The sequence below is a fragment of the Pleurodeles waltl genome, chromosome 3_1 (genome assembly GCF_031143425.1).
Source record: "Pleurodeles waltl isolate 20211129_DDA chromosome 3_1, aPleWal1.hap1.20221129, whole genome shotgun sequence".
NCBI classification, from domain to species: domain Eukaryota; kingdom Metazoa; phylum Chordata; class Amphibia; order Caudata; family Salamandridae; genus Pleurodeles; species Pleurodeles waltl.
In genome coordinates, this window is record NC_090440.1 from 45,996,914 (window position 1) to 46,017,102 (window position 20,189).

General features: G+C 45.4%; 1 protein-coding gene across 1 annotated transcript in view; it reads right to left on the reverse strand.

The window, feature by feature from the left end:
* API5 (apoptosis inhibitor 5) overlaps positions 1 to 19,530 on the reverse strand; it is a 65,999-nt gene extending 46,469 nt beyond the window's left edge. Inside the window, exons 1-6 of the mRNA XM_069221811.1 lie at positions 19,198 to 19,530; positions 5,946 to 6,107; positions 5,153 to 5,246; positions 3,661 to 3,726; positions 2,552 to 2,703; positions 1,692 to 1,898 (exon numbers count right to left, since the gene is read on the reverse strand). Coding sequence (XP_069077912.1) covers positions 1,692 to 1,898; positions 2,552 to 2,703; positions 3,661 to 3,726; positions 5,153 to 5,246; positions 5,946 to 6,107; positions 19,198 to 19,266 — 750 coding nt within the window. The 5' untranslated portion in view covers positions 19,267 to 19,530. The remainder of the gene's footprint in view (positions 1 to 1,691; positions 1,899 to 2,551; positions 2,704 to 3,660; positions 3,727 to 5,152; positions 5,247 to 5,945; positions 6,108 to 19,197) is intronic.
* Positions 19,531 to 20,189: the final 659 nt, after the last annotated feature.

The window sequence follows — 20,189 nt, forward strand, 5'->3', positions numbered from 1 at the left end:
CAGAGAAGACTGCAAAAAAACAGAGGTGGATACCTGGAGAAGAGGACCTGTTGAGAAAGGGGACCAAGTCCAAAAGTGTCAGTGGAGTCCAGGAGGAGTGGGAGCTACTACCCACCCAGCTGTACTTTCATGAGTTGGTCAACAGTGAGGAAGAACAGGTCAGCACTGCAGCCGGAGAAGAATTCCTGATGGATGCAGAAGATGTCCCACGCTGAAGTGAAGATTGTAGACGGGTGTAGGTGCAGGAATTCCACCAACAAGCCTAGGCAAAGCAAATTCGCCGTTAGTGGAAACGTGGAGCTGCCGGGGACCAGCAAAGGCCCAGGAGGACTCATCCCAGCAGGAACAGTCAAAGGGCACGCTCAGCAATAGAGTCCACAAAAGCAAGGGCAGCGCCCACAAGATTACCACAGGACGGGGACACGGAAGTTGCAGAAGGAGCCCACACAGCACCACAGAAATGGATCCCATGCCGCAGGAGAACCATGCAGAAGGCTGTGTGTCGCAGGAAGGGGTGCTGAGGACTGGAGCAAACGTCGCCTGAAGATCCCTTGGAGGAAATGCAAAGAAGCCTTGGTAACTGCAAGAGACACGGTGCAAGGGGGTACTGTCCTGCAGTGGAAGGCAAGGTCTTAACTCCACCAAAGTTGGACAGCTGGCAGAGAGGACCAGGAGGACTACTCCAGACCATCACCCGTGATGCAGAATCCACACAGCTCAAGATGAGGGGAGATAGTCATTGCAGCAGGTGACTCCTTCACTCCAAGGGAGATTATTCCTCCTTCTTGTGCAGGCTGAAGAGTTGTTGTCTTCTGAGGAAGCACAGCAAGGAAAATGTTGCAAAGCTACCAGGAGCCGTGGAAACCAAGTTGCAGAAGAGTCTTCTTCGTGGGTTGCAGCACTGTCAGTTCCTGGAGGGTCCAGTCGCAGTTCCAGTGGCCAGAAGTCAAAGTGGAGGTTACAGAGGAATCCTGCTGGAGTCTTGCAAGCCGAATCTAAGGACCCACCCAAGAGAGAGACACTAAATAGCCCTGAAAGGGGGATTGGGTCACCTGGCCCGGCAAGTATCTATCAGGAGGGGGCTCTGATGTCACCTGCCTGGCGTGGCCACTCAGATGCTCACAAAGTTCCCTGCCAACATTCAAAACAAGATGGCAGAACCTTAGGGTACTTAGTCGCACACCACCATTAATTGGAGCCACACTAAGTGAACTTCAGAGTGGTTCTTAAAACCATGTTTTTCTGCATGGCTAACAGACCACAGGAGCACACAGTGCTCATATGAATTTGGTTGCAAGCGCAGATGAAAATGGGCGAACGGAAAAGTTCACAGATCACCTCATGAAAATGTGTTTCAAGGAAACAAAGAAGAAAAAAAAACATTATTCTGCCTACTAGTGCATCACTGGTGTCACAATCAAACCAAGCATAATATTTAAAGACTAATACCTTGCAGACAAACAGAGCACGGAGCTCTACTCGTGCAGAATGGAGTGCCAATAAAGACAAAAAAGCAGGATTTATAATTCACTTAGTGATAAGAACTGTTTTGCACACCCTCCTATCGTAAACAACCCAATCTGCAAGTCATTTAATTTCAAGTACAACAGCACCTCATGAAACTTGACATAGAAAGGTCCATTCATTCTGAGGTTTTACATGGCAAATAGCAAAGACAACAAACCATGTACCGAAAATAGTGGAACTGCCTGCCGCATACACTGCAGGAGCCGGTCAACTGAATCAGGATCTGCTGGATTCAGGGTCTGCTGCAGCCCGGCCTGATCAGAGACCAGATCCACCAGCTGCTGACGCCCGCTGACAGACTGTAAACTTTTTAAAGAGGAGAGGATCTTCATGAATAGGACAAACTCCTCTCCAGTCACATCATAAAGCACCTAAAAATAAGAGGAGGGAAAAAATAAAAAAAACACAAAAAAGTCAAAGCAATGATCAGCAAAAAGCATGTTTAATGCAGGAATCATGGATGCCACTTTCATAGTCATTGTTTTAATTAGTTATTCCATTTAGCTTGGTAAGAAATTCACAATCTTTGTCATCCAATGAGATTGTGTGCAGATGGAAAAAGGATCTGTGGGTTAGTTGGCTGGCAGGGAGGGGCATGTGAATTGGATTGTCGCATGATGAATAAATATTGTATGAAAAGCTAGAAGGTCAGCAACTCTTACTTTCGCCCTAACAGGGTTTACAAAAAAAAAAAAAAAAAAAAAAAAAAAAAGGGCCACTGATCCTCACTGATTTACACTAGCACGTCATGAAACATGGTTATGGTAACTATTCAACCCCTTCATACAAAGGACTTCTTGCAGGGTTGTACAGGGTATCGTTAACCCTATGGGGAAGCCTCCTAGAAGAATATTTGGATTTGCACCATACACACAAAATAACGAGAAAAGGAATGTGAACACCTGCTTTTTTTTTTTTAATATAATGCAAAGAACCTGTGTGTGCCTCATCATACACACATTTGTGCAGTAATACAGTATAAACCCGAACTAACCCCAATTCACGTTTTAGCAGAGAAGCTCACCTTCTTGGACTCTGTGAATATGAGATCATCCACCTCTTTTGTCATCACCTCTTCGGGCAGATTCCGCACCTTTGTTGACAGGAATTTAATGGCCCGCTCCCGGACAATGTCCTCTCCCTGGAGAATCTGGCTGAACAGGCCCCCCAGTGTTCCTGCACAAAAAAAATACAGTTTTTTTTTTTGTTGCATCAGGCATACAGAGCAAAGCAATCGTGGGAACCCAAACGAGGAATCACTGACAAATGCATTTACACCAAATCACAAGCACAGCCCAAGCCCAAACTATAAACAGTTGACTCCTAAAACAATTCAAGAACTCTAAATTATTACTGTTGTTCTGAACATCTTAGTTAAACTTAGTACAGCATCTGGATTAAATCTTTTTAATCATAAATGAACCAACAGGATAAAGAGAAGTACCTCTATTGGTAAATAAGGATAAAACCTGAGCAACATAAGCAATAATATAGGATGCAGATGACTTGAGCTGTGACCAATAGAGGAACATGCCTGGAAGACGTTAGAGAACTGACATGCAGACATTGGTATAATGCCTTCTAGAGAACCAGCATGTAGGCACTGGTAAAATACTTAATTGACAGCCAAATTAAACACATTTCTTTTTGTTTCATTGCACACATATGTAATTCAGAGAATAGCCAGAGGGAACAGTGGAATGACTGCTGACAGCCTGATTCTTAATGGATGCCTTGATTGGCTACTTTCTTTATTGAATGTATGGTTATCTTCTTTAAACACAATTTCACAGATGCATTTTCTTCTTTGACTTAATTCAGTATTTCACTTACATATAGGGGGGGAAAACAGTTAATACCCCCTTCTTCTCCTTTAGCATACGGATTAAAATTCCCAAAACAATGTAAACTGGCCACAGCTGCTAGTTGTTTCTCCAGTGATACTACACAGCCTTCTTAATGCCTAGTCTTTAATAGTGAGAAATCTACTCAACACCATCAGAAACATTCCTTACTTGCCACATCATTCCAGTGGCCCTGAAAGTAATACACAAAAGAACATCAGCACTGAGAAGCTGCACTGTACAGATTTAATTAAACATTTATTTGTCATACACAAGACTAATACGTTACCTTTTGCATCCATCTTAAATATACTCAGCAACGAGTTGTTTACCAGATTAAATTCAGCAGAATCGTCTGTGGAAACAAAAAAGGTTGTCAATGACTTGTTATGCTGAAGACGAAACCTAGGCTTGGGACTACCAGACTATAAAAATCTGGTACATAATATGAACATACAAGGCACAATTAATAATGTTTTTTCTCAGCAAACAAGTCAATGCTATACTTAGTTCTTAATTTACAGGCAGTAAGTCACAATTATTCATGGAAGAAACATTTAGTCAGTCTTTTTTTTAAACAAAATAAGTAACCAGATCCAAGACATGCAGGACCATTGCTGTGGGGGTGAAATGCACAGCACAGTAACATTTCACATTTTGTGGGAGAGCACTAAGTATTTGCTAGGTTGTGGTCATGGACAGCTTTCCGTCAGGTCACTGCCAAGACGGTTAAAGCTATATCTTTCGGTTGTGGGATCTCAGTGAATATCTTTAAGCTGATTATTTATGCACAGTGGTTACATTTGCAAAGCAACTCATGTAGATGTTTTGTGCACAATAATCTAGATTTTCAACTTGTAGCCTGTGGGCAGCAGTGAACAATTATCTCAAAATAAGTAACAAGTTCAGGTGGTACAGCAGTGATGCTGTGCGTGACCCTGATGTTTCAAGTGCAATTTGGCGATAATGCCTGAACTCTAGATGCATCACAGGGTATCAGGTTTGAAGATAAACTTCAACAAATATGCAGGCTTTAACATCATGGTAGGCCCTCGAAAGACCCATACATTTCAAGTGATCCACAGATTCAATACAGTATTAATGGATAGAGTTGATACCCAACGCTAGAGAGCACCAAAGCCACCCAGGTCAAATTATTCTAAAATCAGGACAAAACATCTCTCACCAATTAAAAGCATCAGATTATTATGGATGGGTGAATAGCAGCTTTGAAGATATACACATTAACCTGAGTACTCTCCATTTTACAGATTGCGCTTCAGCGATTCCAAAGAATGGTTGGCAAATATTCAGAGATACTGCTCTGAATTTGTACAGGAGGGGAAGAAGGCATGACTAGGCCATAACCAATTAGTGCTAAGCCCACAAGAAGGGAGCCTAGGTGTCCCAAAACTTGCTGAAATACGACCAAGCAGTGCTGTTACTATACCTATGTAAGTGGACTTGTAGAGAAACAGGTGAAGGGATACCACATCTTGAGTGGAAGACCGCTATGGGAAGTCCATTGTCCATCAAGGTACCAGAGAGAATCAAATCTCTTGCTCTTTAATTATGAGACCAACATTTAGAGAATGAGACTGTTTAAGTGTTCAACATTTCTATCTCGTTTCTCTGCACTATAAAGGCACAGCAGCTTTACACTGGATCTCGAACAGTATGCTTTTTCACAGACAACCGCAGCGAGCCGTGATAAATCTTATCTGATATATTGGAAGCTATGAAGTTAGTATTAACAAAAATTCTATGCAGAGGAGCTGTACCCGATTGCAAAAGTTGTGTCAGGATATCTGCTACCCGGGGAAGGTTGTCTCCTGTAGCAAACTGGGGCAGTTCTTTTATGGCTTGGCGCCGGATCTGGAAAGAAAAACAGTGCATCATCAACACAAATAAGGCACCATTTTACAGATTAGCTCAATTAGGTGATCAAATATTTGCCCAAGACCACCATGAAGAAAAGCTAAACATTTACTAATAGGTTGAGATGTAAAATGTAGATTATTTTAACTCAGGGCAGAAGGAAGCAAGGCACGCAGCAAAACAATTCTGAACAAAGAGCAATACACAGTAAACGCTGTCAGTCCTGTGACAGATAGGGTTCACTGTGATAATGCCACATGAGGGAAGAAAAGGGAGATGAAAAGCAACACAATTTCTTCCGCAAAATGATGTCAAAGCATGGAATAGCATTTCAGAAGAAAAAGCGGGGAAGTAACCTAAAAACTGTTAGGTCTGTAGAAATACTAAAGGACAACAAACAGGGAAAAGAAAGGGAGGTGGAGACTACGTACAGTGCACTGTGTGCACAGGGGAGGAGCCTGTGAATACCAGATGCAACTCGAGGACTCCCTCTCCTGCTAATAATCGGGTAGAAATGCATCTATACCAAAGCAAATATTATCTGGAACTTAAATAGGGTAAGTGGGGACCTCAGTGTCACTGAACATCCTTCTCTGAGATGCTTAAAACAATAACCGAGAAGAACCAATGATATCAGAGAACAAAGGTCAACAATATCTATACTGAAACAATGTCCATCTTTCAGCAGGCTCTTACAGAAACATCTTCATCTTCACACAGGTCCAGTTGAGCATTGATGGCAGCATCTGCCAGGTCTGGGAAATGCTTGAAGAATTTGGGAATAAACTGTGCAGCCAATCGTTTCTCCTTAGGTCCACCTTTCACCCCATCCAGGATAACCTGGTATGCATCTTTGTGCTAAAAAATAAAAATAAACAAGAGTTTTCAAATCAGAAAAGCAGTTCAGTTCCACCCTCTAGAAAAAAAACACACAATCAAGAGGGCACAGATATAGTCTAATACAAGAACAAATTTAAAAACAAATTAAAGTCAACTATATTAAGGTCTTTCAGTGTTAAATTTGCTGTGACTGGCAAATTCCACAATGTTTGATTAATACATATAAATATGCACAGACATGTTTCAAAGCAAATAATAAATACAGGTGTTTGCTTTGGTTATATGTGGGTTTGATGACTGAAATGGTTCTGACAAAACGTTGCTAGGTGGCGGGAGCTAGCCTTCTCCCCCTCCACCCACTTCCCCCACCCGGGTGTGTGACTGAGACTTGGAATCACGGGGGGGTCTGGAGCACCGGCGGGGACACAGGCGATGTCCCGAAAGACTACGAGCTGGCTGTCAAAGGACTGCGATTTGAGTCCTCGAGATCGCTTGGTTGACCCGCGGAATGTGGGACGGCGTTGCGGACCTGGGCTCCAGAGAGAAAACACCCTTGGCCCTGAATTCGTGTGCGGCGGCTCCACCAGACTGCGCTGTTGACCCGGCCGCTGAAGCTCCTGTGGGGCTGGGACTGAGACTAAACACCATGGGCAAGGAAAAGTCAGCGCGGCAGACGACGGCGCAAACACGCATGGACCAATTCACCACAGGTGCAACTGGGTCCTGGACGGAAGATCGTGCCCCAAGCGGAGGTGGCAAACCACAGACGACATCCGGCGACCTAGCAGCAAGCCTTCAAGCGATCCAGGCATCCCAGGTGGCTGTTGAATCCAAGATAGGAGAAGTTAGGGTGGACGTGGCCCTGGTCCGGCAAGATCTCTGCAACGCCACGGCCCGAATTACGGAAGCTGAATCTAGGATTTCCACAGTGGAGGATGATGTGACCGCTCTCAAGGCTCAAGATGCGCGCTGACTACTCGCACATCGGAGCTGCGCTGAAGACGCTGAGAACAGGTCTAGACGTAACAACCTCCGTATGGTGGGCCTCCCTGAAACTACTGCAGAATCATCCCTGGCCATGTACTTGAAGGACTGGTTACGCTCTTGGATGCCAACAGATCGCCTCACACCATGGTTCGCGATTGAGCGAGCCCACAGGGCCCTGCAGGCGAGACCCCCGCCGGGCTCCCCACCCAGATCAGTGATACTTCGTCTCTAACTTTAAGGACAGAGACGCACTGCTGCACGAAGCACGCTCCAAGGGAAACCTTTTCTGGAACGGGGCCATGGTCCTCCTTTTCCCTGACTACACGTGAGAAGTACAACAGAAGCGTCGTTCATTCACAGAGGTGAAACAGAAGCTGAGAACAGTGGACATTCAGTGGTCTACAGTAATAAGAACTATCTTTTTTTTTTTTTTTTTTTAACATCCGGCCACGGCGTGGACCTGGTTGACAGAAGAGGTTCCTCTGGGTCCATACAGAGATGGGTCAAGACCACTGCGAGAAGCGCCACCGAACCACCAGATGGGGCAACAGCCCGACCGACGCCATCGCAGGGTACGATACGGATGCCGCTCGGATTCCCCTTCGGAGACCCGCCATCTGGAGCCACAGAGCCCACAACCACTGGAGAACTCTGAAGACACCCGAGGGGGCCATGAACCGCATAGGGTGAAGCCGACCCAGTCGGGGCCCCTGGAGGACATGGACCTGTCCCGCAGTCCGGTGCAGTGACCTCACAAATGAGATCTCTGGAAATGAAACAGACTGCCTGGATGATGAAAACTATGCCAATTTTAACTAATTACTGTTTACTGTGTTTCTATACTTCATCAGACATTATGGAGGGGTGCACCACCACCACCACCCTATTAGTTGACGGTTTACCTCACTAGTTCCGGAAGTGAGGTGCTATATATGGGCGACAGATGCTTCTGGGGGGGGGGGAAGTATGGGGTGGGGTGGGAGTTGGGGGACAAGGGAGTTTTGGGCCGGTTTCAGAGGCCGATGTTATTGTTTTTATGCTATTGCAATGTTTGTGTTTATTAGCTAATACACAGAGCAGGAAACACAGAGACACAAACACCACAATAGGGACACATGTTCCGCAGCAACGGGGGCAAGGCAAAGGTTTTTCGAGGTCCCCCGGCCCAGTAATGGAGAGTTATGGTATTCACTATGGGAATTTTCGAAGACACCTACCCCCATGAATCAGACACAGATTATATCGTGGAACGTTAATGGTCTCCTAGACAAGATTAAGCGTACAGCAGTGTTTGCCTTCATACACCAATATCGACCGGAGGTACTCCTGCTGCAGGAGACATCTCCTGGGAGATAACTGCCTCTTCTTAACCCGCAGGGGTTTTGATAGGGTGTATCACGCTGGGTTCACAGGGGGGTGGGATGGGGGGTGGTCATACTACTACATCGTGCATTTCCAGTGACAAACATCCAGGTATGGACGGACTGACAGGGACGCTATGTGGCCATCACCGGCAAAGTTGAAGGGGCCACAATCAACATGGTCAGTGTTTATGCTCCTCCCTCATTGGTTCGTAGAACCCTCGAGGACCTCACCAAGCTACTTTTAGACCTACCCCCTGGGCTTACTATGTTGGGAGGCGATTTTAACGCAACCCCGGACCTGGCCTTAGATGTAGCCGGTCCACTCTCCGTATATAGGCATGCATCAGCGCGGGAATCACTGGATGGTTCTCTGCGACGGGGGTCTGTGATGCTTGGTGGGTATGGCACCCAAGACTGCGACAATTCACCCACACTTCAGCGGCCCATGGCTCACAATCCAGAACTGACCTGATGCTACTCCCGAGTACGGACTGCACTGCCCTCTCTCACATTGAAATACTAGCTAGGGGAGGGTCTGACCACGCCCCGCTTCGGTTCGTCGTGGGTCCCGCTCGGTCTCAGTCCCGTCCTATGTGACGGCTAAATGCGTGGTCCCTCCAAGACAAGAGCTACATTGAGCAGCTGCGGCAGGCACAACGAGAATACTTTGAATTGAATGAAGGGTCAGTAACCTCCGCGGGCATTCTATGGGCGGCGGGTAAGGTGGTGCTGCGGGGTACGGCTAAAAGCCTGATACAGGACCAGGAGCGCACACGAACCCAGCGTACTGCACAGGTGGAGTTCCGGGCGATATGTCTGGAGAACGAGAATGCAACAAACCCAAGTGAAGGGGCGACGCAACAACTTCTCCTAATCCGTGAGGAAATCCGAGATCAATCCCTAGAAGCTGCAAAGCACCCGTGGAGGGCTACCACGGCAAAAATCTACGGGTGGGGGGGGACAAAACCGGGAAAATGCTGTATTGGCTGGTTTCCCGCTATCATGCCTCCAGGATTGTCCCTGAAATTTATGACAGGGAAGGGGGGCCTTGTTGTGAGACACCCAGAAATAGCGAATGCCTTCGCCAGATACTAGTGAACACTATACCAAGCGTCTGCACTGATCAATCTGGGTCAGGCCTGCCGATTATTGGACGAGGTTCCACTTCTGCGGCAGAGCTGCAGATCTTGGACGAACCTATTAACACAGAGGAAATTGGGACACCCATCTCCGCACTAGGTACAGGGAAGATGCCAGGTCCCAACGGGTTCCCCTCGGAATATTACAAAGCACTCAGGGAAGACTTAACACCACACTTGTTGAACCTCTTTGAAGAAGTGGAGAGTGGTGGATCCTTCCACCCCGAGAGTTAGACACCGCCACTATTGTAGTGCTTCCCAAAACCCAACCCCCCTCGCTGCACTGTGCGGATTATAGGCAGATATCGCTGATTAATACCGACGTAAAAATCTTCGCCGCTATCCTCGCCGCTCGCCTCAAGGGGATTCTACTGCAACTAAACCACCCAGACCAAAGTGGGTTCATGGCAACCCGCAGTACTCGACACTGTATCCTTCGATTACACGTGGCTCTGGCTGAACGTCGCCGACTGCCCCGAGACCTTGCCCTTTTACTCATCGACTTTGAAAAGGCCTTTGACTCGGTCGACTGGGGGTTCCTCTATTTAGTGCTCCGGGGCGTGGGCTTGGGACTGAGGTTTCGTCGTCTGGTCCAAGCGTTATACACCAACACTACAGCCCGCGTACAGGTCAACGGGCCTTATCCTCAATTTTCGAGGTTCACAGGGGCACGCAGCAGGGATGCCCCTTATCCCCTCTTCTATTTACCCTGGCCATTGAACCTCTGGCCCAGATGATCAGGACAGACTCAGTATAGCGCGTCTGGAAATGGGGTCCCTCCCGAGAGGATAGGACAGCGCTTTACGCCGACGACGTCCTGTTGTACATGGAAGAACCCAGTATAACGGGCCCACGAAGTCTCTGCCTTTTGCGGCAATATGAACAGGAGTCAGGACTTAAAACGAACTCTGCCAAATCAATACTGATCCCACTGGGTAGTTTGCGTGACTGCTTTGACTGGCAGGACACAATACCTCTGTGCAGACTCAGTTTTAAATACCTGGGCATCTGGGTGTCCCTCCTGCCTGAACTGACATGGGCCAAAAACCTGTCACCGTTGCTGGCACGCGTCAGGACGAACCTGCAGAGATGGCAGACTCTACTGCTAAATGTGATGGGCCGAGTGGCCCTATACAAGATGATGATCCTGCCAAGGCTCCTATATACATTTCAGAACTTTCCCCTCCCAATCCCTCGCTCCTGGTTTAGAGCTCTTGAAAGCGCTACAGGGCTGTTCCACTGGAAGGGTGCCAGACATCGAGTAGCGACACAACACTGCCAAAGAGGAGTATATGATGGGGGCCTGGGTGCCTCTGATCCCTATCTGTATTACCTAGACACCCAGTTAACCATGATTGGTTCACTGGGGGATGGGACGACCCGGCCTATCGGGTAGAGTTGGAGATCCTGGGCTTCCGACGTATCCTGTATGTGCTATACAGAGCACCACGCCCCCCGAGACATTGAGGAGATAACCAGGGTGGTTTTCTTGGCATGGCGTGGCGTGCTGCATTATGACATACCCGCTGGAACACCGTTGTCACCCTTCAGACCCCGCTGTGGATGGGGAGGTGGTTAAACGCGCCTGCAGCACTGGAAGGGTTCGCAGAATGAGACCTGCTGGGCATCTCCTTGGTGGGTGATGTGTGGAGAGGGGGGGCTATGAAATCATTTCAGGATCTACAGGTGGACTTTCAACTAACTCAGACACAGTTTTCCAGGTACCTCCAGCTTAGACATGCCCCGAGGGTCCACTTGCCAGCCGCAGGCCCCGTGCCAGAATTTAACCCACTTGAGGCCAAACTACTTATGGGGAACCGGGGGAGGTATCTCCCAAATCTATAAAATGTTAATTAACAACGCTCCTGGTGACCTGGGCTCAGTTAGAACCAGATGGGAGTCATGGGTTGGGGCCCTAGAGGAATCGGAATGGAGGGAGGCTATGATGACACCCAAGTCGGTATCGGTTAGACTTCGCACAGTGCAATTCTACTACTTATACGGAGCATATCTGACACCGTCCAGACAGCACAGGGTGGGACTCCGCCCCTCTGCCCGGTGCCCACGATGCTCGATTGAGCCTATAAATTTCTTCCATATGGTTTGGACTTGTCAAGTGATAAAGGCATATTGGGGCAAAGTGATCCAAGAACTGGGAAGGGCCCTGGGACAGGAGGTGCAGAGGTCCGCGAAGTTAGACCTGCTAGGGGTGATGGAGGAAATGGGAGGATCATGGGCGAAACGAGCCCTGGCTGCCACAGCCATGCTGGTCGCCAAAAGAGACATCGCCGCTGCCTGGAACTCCAAGAAAAACTGGTATATGAATCCAGGGGTTGCCCGCGGAAATTTGAGAAAATATGGGGACGATGGGTAGACTTGCTGCCATAGAACAGGGGGAGAACATGAATATAATTGTGGTAACAAGATCTGATTTGTTGTTTGCCTTCTGGTCCGCATTACTGTCAAATATTATTGTCGATGGTGGGTTGAAGATGGAATTCCCTGTAGCGTATGTGTCTTCTGCTCTGTACTTTTCCTTTTAAAAACAATAAAATTTGGTTATAAAAAAAAAACTGTAGTAAATCTGATTTGTTATTAAAGAGAAAGGGGGGGGGGGTTAAAATTTCAAGAGAGAAAATGGAATCAAAGTGTATTTGTTTTTAAAGTACAATGTTCACATACATTTGCTAAAATGGGCACCCATCTGCTAAAACGCACACCCATTAAACATTAAAGGTATTTTATGGTGTGCCAAGCCAAAGAAGCCTGATGCTCCCCAGGTGTTGACCCCATTATTATCCATAAGTCAAAAATTACCTTTATTATGCCAGGACTTGTATTCTATCATAGGAGCTAAGCCCCCGTTATGGCAAAAATTACATAAAAAACAGCAAAGCCAGAGTTGTTTGATTGATGACATCCAAATAACATAGGTGACTGAAGTCAAAAATGAATTCTAGTATGTGAGGGCTGCTGCTCCCCTTCCATATGCCACAGTTGCCATCACTTGTGATAAGGATTGAACCCAATCCCTCAGCACCAGCATTTGGCCACGGATGCCCCAAAGGGCCATAAAATGTCTTCCAGTAGGTCAGCAACAGGATTTGTTTTTCCAAAGTTTCCCTAAATGGAAAACATTACCTCTATTGTGCCAGGGACAGCAATTTGACAATGGTGCCATTCAAATACCATGGGTTATTCTTGTGTCAAAAATTATCCCTGGGATGTCAGGGCTAAAATGTTGTCATGGGCGCCCCTTCCACTGCCTTCCATATGCCACATTTGCTCCCCTTAATGCAAAGATTACCAGCAATGTCCCACACCAGCATTTTTCTATGGATTTATTTGCCAATAATTATCCAAGTATCCAGCACTGGCAACTGCCTCTAGACTTACAGCACTTTCCTATTTGCGAAGTGAATACTCACAAGCATGGCACAACATTATAACTTGCGTTCACATACTATCGCTCACTCATTCTCCTACCTTTTTTTTTTTTTACTCACTCTTCATTCATTCGCTCTCAGTCATGCATACTTTCTGACTCGCACTGTTCAATATGGATTCCAGACAGGTTTGGCTATGGTGGAACAATCCTTAAATTTACTCCTGATAATGGGTAAATACGGCAAAGCCAGGAGAGGTTCATTACACTTGGCTTTCAAGGACATTTCTCCTGTGCCTTTAACCTGAGGAATAGGACAAAGCTTTGGGGTCTGATGATAAAGGCATGAATCGAAGTATCCCTGAAAGACTTGATTAAGTGTGTTTCAATCAAAATGGATATTGCAACCAACTGAGCTGGTCATACCACTTGCCAAGGTTCCCAATTTTCATTATTTTGGTATTTTATTCGAGGTTAATCTAAAACAGGATAATTTACTTAAAGAGTAAGATAACATGGCCCTAATGTTGCTGTGCTGCACATGAAATTGCTAAATAGTCCTTGACAAACTAAAGACTGGCAAATGTCTCAGAAAACTAAGAGGATGTCGTAAAACACTCAATTCTGAAAAGTAGCCAAGCACAAAAAGAAACCACCAGAGGATATTAGCTATATTCTTTAACTAGGAAGTGTCATCTTCAAAAGGGTCCCTTCATACACACAGAAGTCATTGGGAATGAGAGTACCACACCCAAGACCGTGGGTCTCCGAATCCCAAAAACAAAACAACAGTTTATGCATCAATGTCTTAAAATCCAAAGAAGAAATCATGCTGAAAAAGGCTGAAATCTGTTGACTGACATGTTTGATATACTTCTATATAGCATGATTTTGGTATCCAAAGTGAGTCCCAACAGATTCAGACAAGTTGGGGAAAAAGAAATCCAACAGGCTTAGCTCCCAAGTTGCAAGGATGAAGGAGAATAACAAAGGGAATACGAGGGAGTCTTTTTAGGAGTTTGACTCAAAATGATGTTGGGAGCACCCCACCTTATTGGCATAGACGCTTGATACAATCCAAAGACAATGTCTAAATACACAGAAGAGTGTTGTTTGATCAAGACAGACATAGCCCTCTGGTACACTTAGTGACGACAATTCTAATGCATGTGGAAGCCATTTCCTGAGGACAGACACTAAACTTGAGCACCAATTGTTACCATCCAAGGTCACAGGGCAACATGTATTTCCATAATTACAGGTGCTAAATGTGCACTTTGATCTCAAATACACCAGCTACTCAATAATACCCATACCCAAAGCCTTTATACACCAATGCCCTTCTTCTCTTCAAACATATTCACACCTTTCTCTTAATCAGCGGATCAGGATCAACAACCAAACTTTGTCTCTAGATGCCCAAAACAGGGAACCAATGGCAATCTGCTGTTCAGCGTGGCTCTACCGCAGCACATTCACTACACTTTCTTCTAAAGTCCTGACCAGTTTAATCAAATAGCTACTCATAGGTGGTTCAGTTATACAGTGCTGCTGCAAGTGTTGGCTCTTTTACAGAAGCAGAAGATGCCAAAGATTGGAGCTACAGGCCATTATCATACCGAGGACATAAAAATAAGACACTAACTTCTGAACCTGCCACAATCACCCACGGAACATTAGAGGGCGGGAGGGAACAGGTCCTTGTGTGCACTTTCCAGAGTGTGGCGATGGCTCATAAACAGACCGGGATATCAAGCCATAACCTGCCAATGCTCCCATCGTCAAACACCTGATAATTCTGATGGAGACTTTCCTCCTCTCTCCCTGGTTACAGGAAAGAGCTTCCCTGGGCTGTGGACTACATTAGTTCAATGAAAACAAAAGGACAACGAAGAAAACTTTTAGTTTTAAAATAAGTAAATGTCCACAGTCTGGAAACAAAAGCAGGCAGACACAGAAAGGCTAGAAAATTGGATCAAGAAAGGATTTGAAAGTATTGCAATGTGTATCTTATGGAAGATGAAATTCAGAGATCATTTCAATGGGAATCTGAATTACAGGTTTATGGCATACTTCAATAAGACACTATACCCCCTTTTTGGTATTCCCTCCCTGTTCTAGGAGACCTCTAATGTCTACTGTCCCCCAGGATGACGTGTTTGTAAGGGATCAGAGGTCCCTAACTGACAACGAAATAGAAAATACACTGGAGACAAAAAATAATGTCCAGTCGATCTTTACAGTTAAAATTAACATTATCAACACATTCAGAATAAATGTTCAGGGGAAATTCCCTGTAGGGCAAACGAAACTTGTATCAAAACAAGCACAGGCAGAAAATTGTTTGACACAGCTTAACACTGGTACACTCTTTGTCAAAACACAATCAAAATCCTGTGTCATAGCGCTTATAGTTGACAACGTTTCGATCCTATGTACATAAAAGGGCATCCCATTCCTTGCCTGTGATGAAGTACGTCATTAAACCAAAACCTATGAAATAAGATGAAAACAGAGAAAGAGGGGGAAAAAATAAAGAGAAGGGGAGGGAAGGAAGAATAAATTATAATCAACAAAGAGACTAATGAGGAAAAAAAATAAGAAGAAACTAAGAAGAAGTGATAAGTGCTGGGGTCTCAGTGTCGAGGCCAAACCATTCTCACTCCTAAACTATAGTGCGTTGACACACAAAAGGTGTGGGCTATATAGATCATAAGCAACCGATATGCTAAGTATTAGTACAAGTGCACAAAAGCGCTAGGACTGCGAGTATCAATAATAACCAGAATCAAAGGCTCCCCATTACAGAGGGGGAACTGCTAGAAATCTATAAAGGAAATGAAACATAACCTGCTGATACAATAATTATGAGTGGAAACACTAACAAGGTGGTACTGAAGTTACCAAAAACAAATCATGCGGTTTAAACCCATCTACACCAAACTGCATGTGCTTGAAGAAAGCGGCGAAGGACTGATGTGTGCCTTAAATAGTAGAGAAAATGACTGCCACATTGGAATGACCAAATGGAAAGGTACACCAATGGAAAGGATAATGTGTTGGAAAGTGGAGTATAGTTAGTAAACTGGAAAAGATAATTAGAGATGATGTACATACTGAAATGAGAGGCCAAAAAAGAAAAATACGACAGAGGGTTGATGCGTGCTTCAGAGAATAGTAATAGATGGCAGACGTATTCAAGAGTGGTCTAGAAGGAAAGACAGCAATAAAGGGGTAAATATAATAAGAGAAAAAACCATGCCTGACAAACTGTAATGACAGTGAAAGAAACATATTAGAGACAGGATAAAAAATGATAAACCAGAACATATTACACTGGAAAGTAGGAAACCATACTGGGAAAGTCAAAAACACAGTGATAGGATAATAAGAAATCCAAAAAGAACGAGGCAGAAAAATGAAACTGAACACATGTCATTGAAAACTGAGTAGCCTTAATGGGAAGGTCGAAAATGTAATAATAATAAGCGATAAACCACAAAAATGTGGCAGAAAAATAAATAAAAGGACATATGACACTGAAAACTGGGTAGCCTTGGTGGGAAGGTTGAAAGCACGCTAATAATGGGGTAATTATAACTACAAAATATATTAAAGAGGAACGTTCACCATGGAATAGGGAGCACAGAAAAATCCCACGTGTACAATAATCTTCACAAAGAATTATTAAACAGTGCATACACTCATCCATACATGAAAGGCGTCATCACTATTGTAATCAATACATAAAACAGTGCTTGCAGGCCAAACCAAGCAGCCCACGGGAGAACAAATGAAGATATTCAAAGGGACCGTCATATCATAAGACGCAATATTGAGCCATAGATTCTGCAAACAAAACGCCCTATGGTGCAAAAAAACTCAGAATCAGAGCAACACAAGAGTAGAAGTAAAACACACAAGACACAAGAATATACTTATATTGCAGAAATGTGTCATATTGGAAGCACACGACACCCAGTCCTCTATTTTGTTCAGTCCATGATGTGGGCATGTGCATCAAATTAGGTACAAGTGCAGATCCTTTCTATTTACCCTAGTGGATAGTGCGCACTTTAACAGTTCTCACTGCCAGGTTATCACTTGGACAAAAAGTTTTAAATCCTAGAGACAGATTTCTCTGCACACGTTTTGTCCTATGTTCCTTTCACAGACTAAGCCCTACGTTGACTGATCAATGGTTGTTGCAGATCTAGTAGCAAGGCAGGCGCATACACACACTTCGCAGTGGCAGCTTCACACTAAGGGGGCCTCAGCCCTACCGCCTTTTGGAACAGGAATTGCTAGAGAGAGTAAGCATAGCAGGTTCAGTGTAGTGACAACTTATCCTTTGTGGTTGCAGCAGTCCAGACAAAAGAAGGTGACCCAAGGAAATTATCTGCACCTTCCAGGACAATTCATAAGTGATGTGTCTTCAGCAGTTGAGGCCTTCAAGACTGATATAACTCTACTTCAGTTGTGATGCAATCTTCTTCCCCAGAATCAGCAGCAGTTCCCAGACACATGATGGGTTGCTAGATGACACAGTGGTGTCCTTACTTGCAAAGACTTGCTGCGGTGCACACGAGAATTGTTCTGAGAGATTGGGTCATCCTTTCATATGGCAGGCTGTTTCTACATTTGCTTTCTGGGAAAGCCCACTCTCTCTAGGTGCTCTTCACGCTATGCTCCTCATCATGGACAGCCTTCTCCTAAAGGGTCAGAAACTCTCCTTCCCTCTCTCAGGAGGCATAGTTCTAAGACAGCTCTCCTAGCAGAAAGTGAAAACTTCAGATTATGTATCCTCGCCCATATGAGGTTGTCATGCAGAAACAAGCGCTGGTCACAAAAGTACTTCGCAGAGCAGGATTCGCTTACGTGGTCATTAAGTACTAGGAATGTAAAACAACATAGGTGGTTTTGACACCAACTTTGTACACATTTTCCAGAGAGGGGATGGGGAGCCATTGTCCAAGGCTTCAGAACTGGTTCTCTTTCAAATGACATTTTCTTGATGTTAGAAAGACACAGCCTTTGTGCAAGGTAATGACACTCACAACACACAGCAGGAGTATGGAAAATAAGGTTACGAAAAAGAAGGGGGTCAGGGGTGGGGGATTGGGAGAAATTATACAGTCCAGTGCACAGTCTCCCAAAATAGTACTACTCTATGATACAGGGCTCCTCACTCCCAATTAGTCAGTGAGTCCAGGGTCACCACCAGCATTTGCTCTTTAGGAACAATTGCCTTCACTCACCATTAGATTACATATTTCATCACGGGCCATGCTCCTCTTTAGGCTAACACTGCAATGTCTGACAGGCCCTTCAAGAGGGCACTTTGCCGGAGATCTTTTAGAAATAATTGTTGGTGATGCATGGGTGTGTGAGGAAGTATGCTAAAATTGAAGAAAAGAAAAAAAAAAACAATCCTTACTATTGTCCGACACCGATGTAAAGATTAAAAACAAGAAAAAAGGGAAATCAATAGATTATAATGATCTGGTTTCCTGAAATGTGAAACCGTGTATATCTATCACCTTGATTGTGTAAATGTGTAAAAGAGAGACTGTGTGTGGGTACCGAGAGGAGAGCGAGACGTGCACCCTCCTTGTCTATATGGTGACTGCAGGACACTGAGACGTGAGAACGCATTTACGACTCACGCGTACCTACCTCAAAGCCAAAATGAGGCAATGACTAAAGACATTCACCGGCCATGGTTATAAAAGGTCCATTTATTGAAAGTTAAGTAGGACATGTCAAAGCCCCATCCTGTAAGCAAGACGTCCAACTCCAACTGCCTCAGAATAAGATTCTTAATACATCATCAAGCATTCCACATTCCTAGAACAGTCTAGCTAACAAAGGTATGAAGCCCCATGGTAACAGAACGCCACTTAAAGAATACAGTGAGAACAGAAGAAAACACACGTTACCACAGCCTCCCCTTAATCAACACTTGAAGATGCCCCTTTCAATCACTCTCTTCTCCCTAGCGTACAGTCTGACTAAAGCCTCTTTATCTTACTAGGCCTATCTCCCTAGGACCCCTCTGGAGGATTTCCTACGTTAACACCCTCTCGAGATTTCCCGCGGAACGGCCATTCTATCAGCTGTCTCCTCTGTCCGGCTCCACTGGGAACATTTCACGCCTTTGTATGTCTGGTTAGCCGGCCCCTAACTTCCCTACGCCTTATTCCACCGTGGGGGCGTCTCTCGGAGGGGCTCACCTGGCTGGCATTGTCGTTGGCATCGGCCAGGATGCCATAGTTACGGTAGAGCTCCTCCACTGTGGGCATGGCGGCGGCTGGGGACTGCGCTCCGCTGCCGGGTGCGCGCGGGCCGAGCAAAGGCCTTCGCTGGGCGGCGGGACACTGGTGCGTACGGCGGGATTGAGGTCTCCGCTCGGCGGTGCAGCTCCGGCTCTAGCCTCTCTCTCTCACTGCGGGGACTCCCGGTTACAAACCACAGCGCCACCCTGCAGCACCCGCCGGAAGTGTAGCCCAAGAGAGCGCGTCTGCCATGGGAAGTGACGACAGGCACGCGCCATGGAAAGGGAAGACAGACTGGGGGGTTTGGTTGCTGAAAGCAAACAGAGGCTCCACTTCTGACCACTGAAAAAGAGGAGACGCCACAGCTCCGCCATGGAAATAGAAGGAGGACTGGGACTTCCGGTATGGAGAGCGCCCCGTTTTTTGTGCTGGAGAAGGAACCACGAGCGTAGTTCCCACACAAACTGAGTATAGACTGGGACCGCTTTTTGTAAAAAAGACGAGCCTCTGGAAGTTTTCATAATGTCTTTTTTATTTTATTTTATTAGCAGCTAACTTAAAACATCCATTCCTGCTAGTTAGCCTAACCTGCAATGTAAACAAGCGTTGGCAAAGCCAAAAGGTCTTGCCTCTGCGAGAGCTTTCAGCTTTTGCCAGTGTCTTTTAGCCAGGCATGTAAAGTATATTTTGAAAAACTAAAATCACATTTATAGGGCTAACTGTCAGATCTGAGCAAGTGTAATCAGCTAGTTTAACAATATGTCTATTTTTGTTATATTTGGACTTTCCACACTTTATGATAATCTCTTAACTCGCTGTATAGTAGGAACTGGGGGCTATGTTCTTCTGGTCCATTTGCATGAGTGAACATTCAATGAGTTTTGAAAACAGTAAAAGGACTTCAATGTTATGTCAGGACCAGAGGCAAAGAGTATGCATAACTTTCTTTT